Genomic DNA, 16,609 nt, shown 5'->3' on the forward strand with positions numbered 1-16,609 from the left:
TAATTGTCCTCTTTTTTGTAATATTTCTGAAGTTCATTGGGCATATTTACTAATTCCTCAGAAGTTAGTAATCACCCATTCTGTATATTAATGACGTCGCAAGTATAAAATCAGAACATTGGACACCCGTAACTTGACAGTGCGCCGTCGGTACCTCTGTCAAATAAAGAGGTTTGTTTTTTTGCGAGCTGGTATGAATAGCGGTGTGTGAACCGTTTCAGCTCGGAATATTGTGTGGTGCCTAACAGATGAGTAGGCGTTTGTTGATGTAATTAGTATCGGCTACGCTGTTTTCTTTCTGTTCTTTTCACGAATAAAGCTTTAATTTCGAGGATAGCTTCGTCCTGTCCTGTTTGTTGTCTTTTCATCTCGTATAACGTTTACCAACTCGCCCAATTCGCTACCTCACAGAAGACTAGTTCTTATATAGGTCACGAGTAACAACGGTGAGCGTGCTGCTCTGAAGGATATGTGTGGCTCGCCGTAGAAGGGCACTATTACACAAAGGCAACGTGTGGAAGCACCAGCACGAACGTCTAGAAAACGTGCATGTCCGTGAAAGAAAAAAACCTCGATATCCTACTGACCGTTCTATCCTGTTTTCAAATGTTAACAAAAAGCTTCAAAGAGATTGTCGGGCACCGCGTTGTTGCGCGTGCACTTTCGGATTTTCGGCATTTACAGTTTTGCTTTTCAGGTTTTAGGCAGACATTATCAAGTTTTCGACCTTTTTCCTGTTCTTCGGGTTCATAAAGTCTTCTGCTAGGCTTTCGTTGCCTAGAGAGTAAACCGCAGAAAACACACACCCGGAATTATTAATGTGGGAGCAATATACCTAAAAGCTTAACAAATATTACAAAAAAGAACATATTCTTTTATTGCAAAGCTGACAAATTTTAATGATAATAAATTGGACATAAGTTACGCATGATCCAACAGCGTCCATGTCGGCGCGTGCGAAGACGCTCCACTTCACGCAACTCTGTTTTCTGCGCACGCGCAGTACCCCGGGGTCATGCTGCGAATACCATTATACAAAGGACAGTCTGTCTGAGGCATGTCCACGGAGACTTCTGTCATCGTGCCTGCGTCGAACATTGCGTTTTGTATGATGTGTACGGGCAGTGTGAACACGTAGAAGACAATACGGACGACACTCACTTGCAGGTCGTGCAACTTCTGCTGCTGTTCGAGGAGCTGCTCTTGCTGTCGTCGCAACTCCTCTTGCTGGTGCTGGTTGGCGAGGCCCTCTTGCTCCAGCTGAGTCTGAAGAGGAAACGAGACACCACGTTTGAGAAGAGGATCGCGCCATCCGCTCGCTCTGCAAATGAGACAGAACCTGCAGGGATCCTGAGGGTTCAATCTCCGACCCATGACCGTTTCGATCTGGACGAGCGTCGTACCGGCGTGTGTTCGTGAAATCATTAGGGAGTTGTAGGAGACCGTTTTTCTCCTCCGCTACGGTATCCGTAAAGAAAACGCCGCAGCCGCGCATGCGCGCCGCCAGCCTTGTCTGCATAGTTCAAGGTCTTGTGGCGGATCACGGAGCGCTATCCGGGTGCTTAGCGGACTGCGGAAACGGTCTACTACAACTCCCTATGGCTGCGTGATACGCGTTAAAGACCCTGGGTTAGCGGGGGTACTGCGCCGGCTAAATCATCTTATCTACAGTAGAGATTCCAGACGCCCGTTGGGGCTCGCTCTATAAACACTCGCGCAACACAACTACTGCAGCTAAGTGACCGCATGCGGTTGTCTGCCCGCAATAACCCCTTGACCATACACAAGGGCAGATGTCACTCTGAAGTGTTTTGTCGTGTGATGCAGCACTATTACTCTTACATGTGTAAACAAACGTTCATTGCTACCAAGAATTAACAAGCAGGATCACATCAGAATGATGGTTCCGCTCTCTCAATGTATGTGAGAAAACAAAATCATGGTTTTAACGCTCGGGAAAGGATATAAAGCATGCAAATGTGTCCGGAATTTTTAAGGTATACATGTTTTGCAACGACGTCAGCTCATTCATTTCGCACCTCCATGGAAGAGAGAGGGGGAAGCTGCTTTTGTACAAATTTTGAATGGGGAGGTAATCCCCTATAATCTTCTAGAGGGATAAAAGCGACGTCTGGACACACAAAAGAGAGTCCCGGTGAGAGGCAAGTTCCTCCTTCCCCTCTTTTCTGTTGGTGGCCGGAGAGCTGACGGACGGGATGACGTCAGATGCAAAGTATGTATAATCGTAACCCGCACATATAGTTCGTTTTAAACAAAACAAGACTGCAGAGATGAATCTGTCTTCTTGTGCGCTTATCGTGGAACCAAACAGTGACAAGTTTGCTTGGAATTTGGAAAGATTACTGATTGAACGTGATCTATTCTTCGCGACCTCGCAAGTGCGACAATGGTTTGCAGCACAAAGGAAACCTGACTAACGGAACTAGAAGTATCCGGAAAGTGGATGATGTCACCAAATATCTGACGCGCCCTTCGTCTGTACAAGCCGAGCACGTTTCTGAAAATAGACGCGTCTACCTTTAGACCCAGAAAAAACCGGAATGATCGCAAACTCTTGTAAAACATAAAAAAAACTGATCTATGAGTTGTTTTTGACGACCTTAAATTTCACCTGTGGAAGAACTGATTGTTTTGTTTTTATGTCTTAGTAGCGAACAAAAGACATTAAAAAAATGTCCTCACAGCGAAAAGCTTTCAATCTTTCACATCCATCATTCCTGCCCTCTTCGAAGTTAAAATACATTTCTTTCTGCAGCAGTAGGCTGCAACTATCATGCACCTAATAGCATATTAGGTAAGATATATTTCTAACGCGTTTAATTAGCCTATACAAAGCAGAAGTTTTTGGTGGTTTCCCTGGAACAAGTTAGAATGAAATACTTGAGACCATCATGAACGATATAAACATCCGAGCATTTCCTGGGAAACATTCGCTAATCAAGAATCGGGAGCTAAGCAAAGGCTGTGTTGACATAAGACAGGGTCCCACGTGTCGCACCGATGACAAAAGCAAGGACGTCACAAACCTGAAAACACACTCCACAAGAAACGAAAAAGAAGCTTACAGATCGGACGACAAAAACCCAGGACCACAGGAATCGCCGAAGCCAGCCCTCAACACTTCAAGAAACTTCGCGAACACCTACGGTGTCTCGACGAGCAAAGCACACGCACCATCGTCGATGCCCGGCGACTGCAGACTCCGCAGGCAGCCAAGACGAAGACCTCGAGACAAAACCAAATCCAGAGGCAGGCCCGCAGACACCCTCTCAAACGCGCCAGGGGCAAAAGTAGCGAAAAAGAGCCAGCAGCAGACGAGCCCACGGCCTTCCCATCCCAAGCGGAACAAGGAACAGCATTGTCGCCGGTCCTCCTCCACCGAACACAAGGCTCCTGACCTTTCAGGGTCGAGATAGGGAATCCGCAACTCCGTGGCCCTCTCCCAGCGCCCTTTGTTCTTTCACTGGCTCTCACACTGCGGGCTTGTGAGACAGAGGAAATTGTGTCCAGCCGCATTCGGGCTGCACCCCCGCTCAGCCGGCTCTGTCATGCGAGTCCTCCTTGCCACCACTCCAGGCGACTGGGATTGTCTCGGCACATTTCACATAAGGAGGATGGGGCCGCCTCGTGTGTGCGTTCATCGGGCCTTTAGCTCGGGGTCCCCAACGCGCAGTTCCGAGCTTGGGAGGAGGATGTTTCCTGGAAGTAGTTTCCTCATCTGGCGGAGGGAGAGCTCGCCGGCGGTTTCTGCTGCGCCAAGTGTCGGCGAATGGCGGTGCAGCTGCAGGGTCCGTCCGCCTCTGGTCCTTCCAACGCACAAGCTCGACCGCAAGCTCGGAAAGTAAATAAAGAAGAAAGTGAAACGGAGAGACTTGCGGCCTTTCTCATTTTTCGTTTGTTTTGTTTTGTGTTTCAGTTGTTTTTTTTTTTTTTTCGAGAGAACTCGTGAGAGGACGACTACAAGGACTTCCAGATGCAGGCGGAGTTCATTGGAAAGTTGTCCCAAACGCCGCCACCATTGTTGTCCAATTGAATGAGAAACTGAAGGGCGGAGGAAATAAGATAGTTCCATCTTGTTCTACTACTCGTTATCTGTCCCTTTCCCTCGCCCCGGACGTACGATAAAGTGCAAAGTCTTGTGGGGCGTGAACGTTCTGTCACCCGTTCAAAACAGACCACATCTGCCGAGTGGGACCATCCCGCGACGACGGCCAAACGAACGCCGGGTAAGCATTTGTTTCCTTCAGGACGTCTGGGGCGCTCGCAAGCCTACTCGGGAGTTCTAGCGAAAAAGGCTAATTTGGAATGTGTGCGATGCAACACCCACTTCTTTGCCTCAATACTTTTCTTTTTATTTTTTTAGATACACACATTTTATATGATAGCTTTGCTCCCTCGGCAACACGCATAAAGGAGACAAGTATTGTAATAAATTAAAAAATACAAATGATGATCTCTTCTTCTTTGAAGGTCCCGATCTCCTGTCCTCCTTGCAGTAATCGGAAACACGCCAACGGATCATTTGTGCACGTCCTTCTCCACAAACGCGACCTAATGCGGGGAGGCCGATACGGTGGTCCCGATTAACAACACCAGTCAGCATCACTTGTCCGGGACAAACCGAGAGCATTCCATTTCCGGCAGCGGCTGGCTATTACCGGTGAAGGCACTGCTCTGTGTGTTCTTTGTCGCAACCGGACTCGCATTACAGTATACTTCAGTGGAACTGACATTTATATGTATAGTATTTTTTTGCTAGTGGTTCGACGAAGCGCTACAATTCCACTTTAAAATCACTGCAGTTCTCTCCAACGCTGCAACAAGCGGTTGTGCATGTGAAACGCAGCTGTGTTTTCCTCGAAGTCCAAGGAGGCTGTGGCCAAATTCACTTATGTTGACTCGCGCCTGCGTTCATCTGTGTTTCTTCCGGGCCATTCGATTGTGCTCATACTCCGGATGAAGACACGGTAACTCCTGACTGCCGAAACGGCCTCGTGGTCAGCAATCAAATTGTCTGGAAGTGACACGAGACTGCTTTTTAATTTATGAAATAGCACCTCATAATTTGAACACGTTAAGGCTACGGCGAAAGTGTGTCGCAGATTTAACAACGTTGCGAAGGTACGACGTTCTTCTTATACTCTACACTTAAAATGCACGCTCAAAAAAAACGAGACCCACACACACGCGGCGTGATTCCTGTCCATTTGTTTCGGCGATTCTGTTGAATAAGTACGGAGGGCCGGAGACACTAAATTCAGTACGCCACCCGTAATCTCTTCCTGTGGCGTTCACCGCGGGGTTTCTCGTCACGAAAGGGCGCCAAGTGCTCGCTCGAGAACAAAACGACAAAACGGGGGTTCATCGAGGTCAGTCTCGGCCGCACGTGACAAAACTGGCAAAGAGGCGTCGGTAGTGACCGCTTCGTTTGAGGGTCGAAAGAAAGGCGACGGACGGCGCCTGAAAGGTTGAAGGTTCTAGATTCGCTTTCTTCCTTTCTTCGCGCGCCGCCGCAGTTGTGTAAATCGCCACGTCACGAATTCGCGATAAACACAATGCAAATTCGCCTCGAGATTTTTTTTTTTTTTTTTGTCGCATCATCTTTGCATATAATCTGTAGGACGCGCGAAAGATGGCTGCTATACGGATTACTCTGGAATGCTCTATTAATTTCAGCATACCCAGTGACAGCTTTAAAAAAAACGCGAGGCATGGTCATGGTCAAGCAGTTTATTATCGTCTTGCGCCCAGTTAGAGTGCGACATTAGCCCATACGATCGCAAAGGAAGTGATTGGGAAGCAACAAGCGTAAACATAATAAAGCCCGTTCACACGGTGCGATTTTAACTGCGATTTCTCAACTGCAACGTCGGGTACCGCAGCCGCCATCATACCTTTTTTTTTTTTTTTCGCCGGAACTGCGAAATCGCAGGTAAAATCGCGCCATGTCAATCAGGCTTAAGCCATGCCTGCATTTTTTTTTTGTTAAACTATCCATGACTATAGCCGTATATATATCGTAAGTCAAAAGTGAAAGAGTGTTTGTCCACATGCGCGTGAGGAAGCGATCCTATCGTCTCTCGGAGGCGGTCTTTTAGAACGCGATACGGTTCTTTCCGAACATTTTAAGATGGAAGCAATAAGCTAAAGAGTACATAGTTTGATGGGGGAAAGAGGAGCGAGGACTCATGGGAGTATGACGGTGGGGACGGACAGAGCAAGTAGTCGTCTGATAAGGCGGAGGAAAAAAGAAAAAAAAAAAGGGAAAGCTTTTCGGGGTGGTTGGGTGAAAAAGAAACGAATCTGTATCAAGTGCTTCGAAGGAAGGAGAAGGGGTGAGAGCGGAAGGGGGCGTGAAAAAGGGAGAGGATGTGCGGTTTTAGAGAAAAGGCACGCCCTATCGAACCTCTGTTTAGATAATTATAGGCCTTGGTTACGGACGCTCAGATTTATATATACTATATAAAACAGTATCCGTCATCCGTCAAATGTGCCCGATGCCGAATTAATTTGGCTAAATTTGACGGATGACTGGCGCAGTTGCGAGCACGGTCAATGGCACGGCTTTATATTCCAGTTTAAAAGGAAGACGACGCCATCCAGCGGTAAAGACGTGACTTCTAGAGGCTGCCCAAGTGTGCTGCGAAAACTGCGGTAGCCTGGTGGCGAAAAAGCAAAACAGAGAGACGCAGTTGGAGATACACAAAACTACAGTTGTGAATATACGCTCAGTATGACGTTGGGCTGCTCCGCGAATAACTGGACCTTAGACAAAGCCTGTACTTACCGACCAGTGAAGTGTGGTCCGATAGGTGGCGCCATACTATGTAGAATTCTCGCAACTCTCAGACAGTCCTCGGCCGCAATCGTTGGACACAATAGACCCTTTCCGAAAGTCAGTCTACCCACCCTGTGCAGAGTCAAACTCGACTCTCTAATGGCGGCGCTAACACAGCTTCGCCACACTAAAAAAAGCGAACGTCTTCCGAAGCATAGACCAGAAAGGGGAAAATATGTTGTTCCTTTTACCTCTCTTTCGATTCACGACATCCAGGGCCCTTGATTTAGCCGAGCATGATCCTCTATCACGGCCATTATATCGGAGCTTTTGGAGCTGCCACAAGGTGACTCTGCCTTGTGAAAAAGGTTTAACTCCAGTTCGAAGGTACGCGTGCCTTGCCGAACTGGATGCAACGCTCCTGCTCCACCGTTCGGGGGTGGCCTGCCAAAAGTTGCCTTTTTTATCCCACCAGTGGCGCTGACTTTCGTCGCGGACAGAAATGAGAACGGCAATGTGTTCTGCGGACGCGCCTAAGTATGCTGGCTTTGAACACGTTCGCAGACAATTTTTGTACAACCAATGGAGACCTCAGGCGGTATGTGCAGACTGTCTTTTGTGTGATGTATTGGCAGTGTGACCGCAATTTAGACGAAGCTTATGAGCAGAGACGCTGCTGGTACGTTCAGCCAGCAGCTTGATTCGGAGTCCAAGGAGAACGGCGAGGTAACGGAACAGACGAGTAGCGGCTGCACGAGCTTCTTTGTCATCGTCCGGACGTCTCGCCCCCCCACAAGGAGGGTCCAATCTTCCGGACCGAGAAGCGAAGCGCCACGCCTGGCCAGTGTTCCCGATGGAAGAGCGCCTTTTGTTTACGGACGTCCCCGGCTATTTCCAGCCGCCTAATCTCAGTGCACGCCCGCACGCGGAGGGAGGGGAAGGACCTTCGGGCCTCGTCGCGGTCTCTGCTACCCAGCGGGTGCACGTGCTCGTGAGCCGTGAGCACGCGCTGTGACGTGCCCGTTATGTCGTCACGGGGGTGAGGATAACTGATGCGAGACGACACCGACGCACGCCAACGTCACCGTAAAGCTGCACGAAAGGCCGGTTGCAGACGAGTCAAATGGACCTTGCTAGCAAGCAACCTTGCAGTCCCTCTCGCGTTTGAGATTCAGCAACAGGCAAGGAAGAAACACTTTTATGATCGAGCGCCTAGTGAGGAAGGTTGCGCGAGCTCACAGAAGACTGCAATTGGCCATGCCGTCAGTGAAAATGGGTTGTTTGTAGGGCTATGCTGGAACTACTAAGCCGTCAGGAGCCTGACATGCGATGCGCTCAATATTGTCGGTCATCGTATTAATTTTTCTGCCGCAGAATAAGGGAGAAATAAGGCTGTCCAAATGTCATGAAACATGCAATGTGACAGGGGTAAATTATGACGGAGGGCACAGTAAACAAGAAAGAATCTCCAAACTCAAGACAATTGCTGCCGACAAAGTTCGTTCTGGTAAGCTAACTCGGCTAAGAAGAATCGGAAATGACTACAAGCCAGTCGTAAACAGCCGCGCAATTCGTTTCCTCTTTCCAATAAGACGGTTAAAAGTGGTTGTAGATTGTTTCCGCCGTACTTAAACACTCTACAACCATATTTAAAAAAAAAAAAAAAAAAAAAAAAAAAAAAAAACCGGAGATGACGGACAAAGGGGACAACCACAAAACGTGTCAACTTGTGAGACGTTCTGTGTTTGTCCCCTTCTTATACTCTTTCTTCAACTCTCCGGAACCCGCTACGAGATCCAGAACACTGCAGACAAAGCGAGTGGTGCGCATGCCCAGTAGCGGTGAATCGTTTCAAAAAACGTAACAAGAAAAAAAAAAAACATTTACGAAAACGTTTTAACAGTTCCAAGTTCGAACGCCTTGCGTAATCCAATGAAAACTTATGCCACCTTTCCGCAACTGTCGGCTTTACAGACACCCGAATCGCAGGAACGCGATTGGTGAGAGACATGGTGTTGAAAGTCTAGGAGCGATCCATGCACACCCAAACAACAGCGCCCGCAGCAGCAATAGCAACAACAACAAGGCGCGTCAACTGCGCCTCGAGGGCCTCCGCACCCTTTGTTCCAGGCCGTGCCCTGGGCGGTCCATAAAATATTGTAATGAGGCATTAGCGATTGCGTCGTCGCTGCTGTGTCCTCCGCTGCGCGCCGCGGGCCGTCGATTGCCCTGGTGGCAATTACGGCTTCTTTTCCGAAGAGGACGCAATTATCGGTGCCGCTGCCTTCTTCTTCTTCTTGCCCGAGAAACCAGCGTGGTTCTTCAAGAATAATGGTAGGCGGCCATTACTCGAGCCTTGAACTGGGTGTCTCGAAGACCCTTGGACGGTCCGGAGAAGATGGCCCCTGCTTGAGGCGCTTGCTGGTTGCCGCCGCCGCCTGCTGTCGAGATTAAGTGTCCAGGCGCGCGAGGAACCGAATTTGTTTTGCTGATGTTCGAGCCGTTGTTGCAGTTGTTGCTGTGTTTGTTGATGATGTGGACGTCGAAGTTAAAGCAAGCCGTACGGTGCGGAAGCTGTGTCGGTGGCGGTGGCATTCCGCGGGTATCCGAACAAGGCATAATGGACAACGCGCGGCCGTCGATGGTCCGACCCCTTCCATTTCCTCGTCGGAGCATTTTATACGCGGTGTTTGTTTGGCTTTTAGAATTGTATTTTTTGGGGGAGAGGGGGCTTAGGAGTTGACTCGCGTCGCTGTTCGAAGGATGCCAGCGGTTGAAGAAGCGCGCCATAGCGCCAAAGGCGAAAGGGCACGGGAGTGCTCTAGGTTGTGAGCGAGAGATGGCGCTGCGATCACAGGTTTATGCTGAGCTGCCGCAACTTTGAAATCCTGTCGGCTAGGAGTGAGAAGATTGTCAGTTCGACGAAAGTTTTATGAAGGAGTGCTATTTTTATTAGAGAATACGTCAATCCCGAACGTTGGACTAAGTTCTCAATTAACAATAGAACATGATTAAAGTTTTTAACGAGGGTGTTAGCCTAGCCATTATAAACATAAAATCAATAAACTAAAAAGAGCCAATAATGGTGATGTACAGGCCCGCAAAGATGTCTCAGTCGTCGTCCCCTCCTCGTTATTTCTTTCATTGTTTTAACGCATTCCCGATTTAAACCAATAAGAACAAAATGCGTATATTTAGTAGTTTGTCCAAAGCAATTTATGATCGATGCCAAGTACTTACTCTTTTGCAGATAATAAAAACATAACCAATAAACTACGAGTTAGCCACGACAAAAGTGAAAACCACGAAATCGTCGAACGGGAATTCCCGTGTTAGAACAACAAACAAAACAGATCGCCCCATTCCAAAGTACCGCGATAATCCCTGCGCATAATCCGCGGCGTTGGGCGCCCATCGATCCCGCTGCCCGCAGAGCGGTGTACCCAATGCACTAATCGCATGAAGCGGGCCACGGCGGTCGCCCACAACGACACCGATGGGATTCGACCCGGGGCATCAAGCGCAGTCCCGCAGGGCGACAGATGTGCTCCCCGTGTGCGTCCGCTTTAAGCGAACCTCCGCAGAACTGCACTCGAAACCAAATTCAGCCACCGATTGGTTTCCCTGTCTCACATCAGTTTGCGAGTCTGGCCTCAGGGTGCCGCCATTTTCCTCATTGGGGTGCGCTTGGGCGCGGCCATGATCCGATTACGACGCATCCAAGCGCACCCCAGTGAGCAAGATGGCTGCTCTCTGAGGCCGGACTTGCAAACGTACTCAACTCTCTGACGTCAGGGCCCAGGGGTCACGTGGTTTATGGGCCGCTGCGAGCTGCGAAGAGCTGGCAAAAGCGTTGATCGTCTGTAAGGGTCTCCGCACCACTTCGATCGCTTTCCTCATCGCCACGCGCGAGAACACAGCGCATGCGCACTTCCGACCCATCACCGCAGGAGGCGTCGTCCTCGTCTGCTATGGGCGAACGCGAGCTTGTTTGTGGACACGTATGTGTACATGTTTGTGTACTAGCTTTCAAACGTGTACACGCTTGAGACTGAGAATCCGTCCCCTCAACGCAGCCATCTTGCTACTGGCTTGTGTAGATCGTCTGTTAGTCAAGCCTGGATGGATAGATGGATGCTAATTGCTGTACCTTTTATAACGGGCATGTAATTAAACTACACTCGAGGTTTAGCAATGACTGTAGAGCTTGGAAGCCCATACCTGTGGAAACGAGTGGGCGTTGATTTCTTTTCGGCAACGTTTAGCGCTGTTTTTAGCGCAATGCACGTCAACTGTTTTTATACGTCACGCCAAAATCAAATCAGTGACGCTGGCTGTGAAACAAAGCATAAGCAAATGTACTGATATATAAAAATTAAAATAAAATGTTTCCACGCATGTGCAGGGCCTATAGCTTATGTGTAATGACGGGCTTGTGAAATATGAATCGGTGTGGAAAGTACAAGAAAGGCATCCACATTTAGGCTTTTTGCCGCTATCTCGTGGTAAAGGCGTGAAACAAAGAAGCCGGGGAGCCCGCGTCTGCCATAAATGGGCGGCGAAAGCAGACGCCGCCTTGCGGAAAGAGTAAGAAACGGCGGGACAGGGATCAGGAAGAAAACTCTCGAAAGGTGTACTCGTAGTATTGCATTTTTGAGTGCGTTGGTTCGGTTTTTCGCACAATTTGTGCATAATTTTGCGTTTTCCATCGGCCGGGACGCAGGATCATTCACGGGCGTATGCTAACTCATGAATACGAGTTTAGTGCGCAGTGCCAGGACGGACGAAGAGCACACCGAGAGTTCTGGATGTGAGACGGATCCATTTGTCTTTGAGGAGGCGCCAGCCTAAGGCAAAAACTACCCTGGCGGAAAAAGAAAAACAAAACAAAATAACCGGAAGGTGACAGACGCCACCAGGCGCGTCCGGTCAACCTTCCAGCCACAGAGACATCGCGGACCCGCCCCCGCCACGCACCGGCAAGACTGCACACGGTCTGGGTTAAAGATGAGCAAAAACAAAACGTATAGATAGAGGAGAGTAACAAAAAAAATTAAGATGGGTGGTGGGAACTGGAAGGTAGAGGGGGACAGAAGAAGCGGAGACGTCGGGCAAGATAAAACGGGGGAACAGAAACAGAGGGGGAAACAAATAAATAAAAAAAGCACTATTTTTTTTTTTGGGGGGGGGGGGGGGGGGATGGAAGTGGTTTAGGTTGGCTGCCTATGCTCAAAGCGCGTATGTATAGTGCCGCGCCATTGGTACAGTGATAGTCACTATACCGCTCGTACATCATACAAAAGACAGGGTGTTCGCCACACACATGATGACATCATCATCAGCGGACACGCATCAATCATGTTCGAAGCGTGTCAACTTCATACGTATATGTAGGCATTGAGCACATCTGCGGACAGTTTCAGCATGACCATTCTGACCGTCATACAAGGAAGAAACACGACTCGCACAGTGTCATGCAGACTGTCTCTTGTTGGACACGAAATACAGGAAGAAAACAGATGGGGCTTGTAATTGTCGCACTCCTCTCTGTCCGCAGGAAGACTCGCATCTTTTATATACTGACTAGGAGCGAAAACTGGTCGTCTAGTGCGCATTCGAACTTTCGGGCATAACAGAGGGGTCCGTGATATGATATCCGGCAATCCGGAAACGCGATTTATACGCGCTCGTCTAGTTACTGAGCTATTTTACTACAAGACGGTGTCGCCTGCGCGTGCATCGAATAGTTTTCCCATCAATGAACAGTTTCAGGGACTCAAACAAGCACTACTGAAGCAGCACTTTGACCGAAACGAATCGCTCTAAAAACTACGACGCAAAACAAAACAAAAAAAAAGTGTGTGTGTGTTTTTGGGTTTACAAGACCACTGTGAGTGTAAACGTATCGTAGTATCTGTCCAAAACAAAACTCGCGGGCGCGCGGGAAAAAAAAAGAAAGAAAGAAAAGGCTACCTTCAGAAGTCAGGGTAATAAAACGCGAGCTAAACTTCGCAGAACTCAGCGGAAACCTGGTGGGGGCCGCCGCCAGGCGGGCAGAAGGACAGTCTGAACCCCGTGGGCATTTTCTGTCGGAGAAGAGGAGACGCGACCCGACCACAGACGTACCTCCAGCCAGACGCGCGACCGACCGCAGGAAGAAGGGACTGGTGCGAAGGAGACCGGACGAGATAGGCGAGACAAAAAGAAAAAAAAGATAAGAGAACCGAGCAAGAGTCAGACACAAGAGGAGGGTCCAGATGACAAACGTCGCTTCTCAGTAACCGAACCGAAGGAGAAGGCGACGGCGGCGGGCGAGAGCTGCCAGCCGTTTTCTCCTGTCGTCGAAGGGCTCAGGAATCCTGAGCTCTCACGAAGCAGCTGTTCTTCCCTGAGCCGTTGGCTTCACGAGGAGCGTATCGCTTCGGCTTGTCTCTGCCTCCGGTTCTCTGCACGATGGACCGCAGATGACGCTACGAGCCATCCAAGCCAATCCAGGGCCAGTGTCACGTGACCTTCGAGGGGGGGGGGGGGGGTAGTACATGATACGTTTACAGAGCTACATAGGCCCGTAGTTGGTCAAGTTTTGAGCAGCGCCCCTTGAGAGCAAAACGGAATATTTTTAGGTCGCGTTTCCCTGGCGCATTGCGTTACTTTTCCTCTAAGCTCATCCGTTACCGCACGCGGAGGGGCACTTACGGACGCTTGTATACGCCTGTGGATCGTGCAGAATGGGACGCTAGGACGCCGCTTCACGTCGGGGTTAAATGGTCGCGTCTCGCGGACGCTAGCGGAGGCTGCAACGCCTATTTTATGGTCGCGTCTTCTAGGCGCTGCAGTGCCCCCTAGCCGAGAGAAACAGGCCAATTGGCTGGAATGGCTCGCAGCGTCCGCTGCAGTCCACCGCAAGGTGTAACTTGCTCCGAAGGGCTCGGTCGGACCGTTCGACCAGTGCGTCTGTCGCTACTTGGAACGCGGCGGCCCGAACAGCTTTCGCTGTTGCTTTATGTTGGTGAAGTTACTCACACCGCGTGTTGACTGAGTCCCTCACTGGCCGCTTTTAGCGAGAGGCCCTTTGTCGTAGCGAGACCTTCTTCTTCCCTCTGTTTGGAGCTGCTATTCTTCTCGGTGGAGTGGCTTGTTTATGGCACTCGAGAAATAAAAATATCGAAACCATCCGTTTCTGACTCTTTCTTTGTCTACTTATTTTCTTTTTCACTTTGATTTACGACAAGAGTGACGGTATCGTATTTTGACCGAAGACTTACGTGCAGCTTTTATTCCCGAAAGCTGAGGAGGGAGTATAGCAGACCGTCCCGACAACGCGAATCGAACGCCCCCTGGAAGGTTGCTTCGTTACTCGGCCTAGATGCAGTGTGGGGCAGCTAACCCAACTATCGGAAGGGAGACGCAAACGTTATTTCGAAAGTTTTTCTTCGAGAAATACATTGAACAATTTATTGGCGTGGAAGCAGCCCCAACAAAGCTATGCGGGCGAGCTTGACACGTTAACCCCGTCACTCCACAGAGGGGAACATCCTCGTGTTCACAAAACTTGTGACGAAGCGACGTTTTGGCAAGGAATAATGGTAAACAAAGATGGCCTCACACAATATGTAACATATATATATATATATATATGTTACACATACTGCTAGAAAATGTAGGGCATGGATGCGTGGATTATGATGATCATGCTTCTTGCTTCGTGATTTATTCCTTGCCGTTCTTATTCGCTTGTGCCGCAATATCGTTGACTAAGAATCAATAATTAGATACATTTCTTAAGTTGTCAGTAGTTACACGGAAACTCCACAGAGCGGCTTTTGGAACGTGTTCACGGCGGTCACCAGAATTCACTTGTTGTCCTTAAAAAAACATTAAAGACGTCCCGAAGGCAACAGGTGCCCTCGGCGAGTAGTGCGGCGAGCGGGCACCTCGCGACAGACTCCGATTCTCACGCAGGCTTCAGCAGACAAGCGTCCCCTACCCCCGTCACGTGGGACCGATGAGACAACGAAACGCGGTGTCACGTTTCAAGCGTCCCCGGCTTTTGTCTGGCATCTGGTCGTTTGTTTCAATGGAAGGCGTTCAAGAGCGGAAAGGAGACAGGGTAGTAGAACAACCGCGGCTCCCTCTCTCTCTCTGTCTTGGAAGGAAACAAAAAAAAAAAAAAATGAATCGAGAGAAAATGCAAATGGAAAGAACACCGACCGTTCCTTTCGACATATTTTTATCGCAGATTCATCTTTTTCTTTTCGCGTGGAGTTAACATCTGCGACGCGGATGCCGCTTCGCGGAGTTCCCCTCCCCGAGTCGCGGAATTCCATTGTCGAAACTCTTGGGCGGAAGACTAAAAGAAGCAACTAATCGAATTAAAATAGACGTATAAGAAATCACCCCTGCGAGGAAGAGAGCGCGGGAGAAGAGAAAGGGAACGTCGGTTCCCAGAGGATTCCCTTCTCTTTGGTTTTCATCTGTCTAGCCACTTTGTGGTGATATACTGTCGCCCCCGCCTCCCCGCGTACATCTGTACATAATCGAAAACAAACACGCCCGCGGGGGCTGCCGGGACTGTGACTAACTAGCCTATTCGCGGAACGCAAATATGAATCCCCTTACCGAGTAATAAAAAAGAAACGCAAAAAGAGAAAGAAAATGCTCGTGTTTGAATTGAAGAACGTCATCGAAAGCATCACACACAAAAAGACGGACAGAATAGAAGTCCAAAGATCTGTCACTGTGCATGCTTGTAAAAACAAGGTGATCAGCCACCGCGAGTCATGGTGTCGCATTCTAGGTCGTATGCCGGAAACTATACATACAAAGGTAAACAGAAAACATCTGCGATTTCTAGCACGCGGCTTTGAAACTTATTTCACTGTTTCTTGTTTTAACCACCAGAGTGTGACTCTGTTCCTTGCTGCGGGGCGAGCGAACCTTTTATAGCAGCTTTCGGCTTTGACCACCAAGACTGTCGATTTTGCAGAAGCCCGATCAATCCAGCAGAATCCGTATTAGTATTAATAAACTCAAGACCTTAGTGTTTTGTATATTGTGTAGAGGTTGACAGCGAAACTTAAAAAAAACAATCGTTAGGTGGCGCAAGCGGCCGTCCAATTAAATAAAGGGTTTAGCAGTATGCATCCTACCATCAAATGTGTCGTTAGATGTTTAGACAGCGCGAGGTTTGTCTGCTAGTGTCTTTGGCGTCATTGTTAAAAGTCGTAGATGAGAAATTGAACCAGTGCTGAATGACTGCTAGCCTGGGGTCTCTAAAGTTCGTCACGGAAAGGTGAAAATTGAGCCCAGGGTCCCTGAGTTCTGTAAGGGAGCTTGAACTTAAATGTTCAAAGTGGCGGTGCGGTACGCACTTGGCTACCAATAACCCCCCCCCCTTTCCCAGTCTGCCCTACCCATTCATCGAATAAAAAAAAAACAAAAAAAAACAACATTAGCCTTTCCACTCTGGTGAATAAGGAAGACTAGCGAAGCTGTACTATGGTAGGAATGAAATGAAGTAATGGCCGGCCGCAAGTCGGCAAGCCAAAGTGGAAAGGCTCGAAAGGTTGCCGCCGTCTCTCATAGATGGCGGTAGCTGTCTAGAGTTCTGTGTCATCATTTGTTTGCTGACGGACACGATCCTGGGGAAAATAGCCCTAAACAGCTTCGTTGTAAAAAAAAAAAAAAGAAAAAAGGGCAGTCGCTCACATTGAGAAGGCGAAGCCGCTAATTACGTGTGTCACGTTTCAGGAACGAGTGCGAGCTTACGATTCTAGGAAATGCTGTACTTCCAGGAGCGCTCGCGCGAAC

The 16,609-nt window shown here is 49.0% G+C and overlaps 1 protein-coding gene across 14 annotated transcripts in view; it reads right to left on the reverse strand.

The window, feature by feature from the left end:
* Positions 1-16,609, reverse strand: part of LOC8042907 (transcription factor SOX-6) — a 295,892-nt gene that overhangs the window by 43,076 nt on the left and 236,207 nt on the right. For 13 of the 14 annotated variants that reach the window (XM_040222527.3, XM_040498473.2, XM_040498475.2 and 10 more), the window contains exon 5: positions 1,162-1,266. In XM_040222527.3, coding sequence (XP_040078461.2) covers positions 1,162-1,266 — 105 coding nt within the window. Of the gene's footprint in view, positions 1-1,161; positions 1,267-3,195; positions 3,836-16,609 lie in introns of those variants that run through there. The other variant, XM_029970713.4, reaches the window with a different exon arrangement.

Source organism: Ixodes scapularis, unplaced genomic scaffold (assembly GCF_016920785.2).
Source record: "Ixodes scapularis isolate PalLabHiFi unplaced genomic scaffold, ASM1692078v2 PGA_scaffold7__128_contigs__length_106722199, whole genome shotgun sequence".
Lineage (NCBI taxonomy): Eukaryota > Metazoa > Arthropoda > Arachnida > Ixodida > Ixodidae > Ixodes > Ixodes scapularis.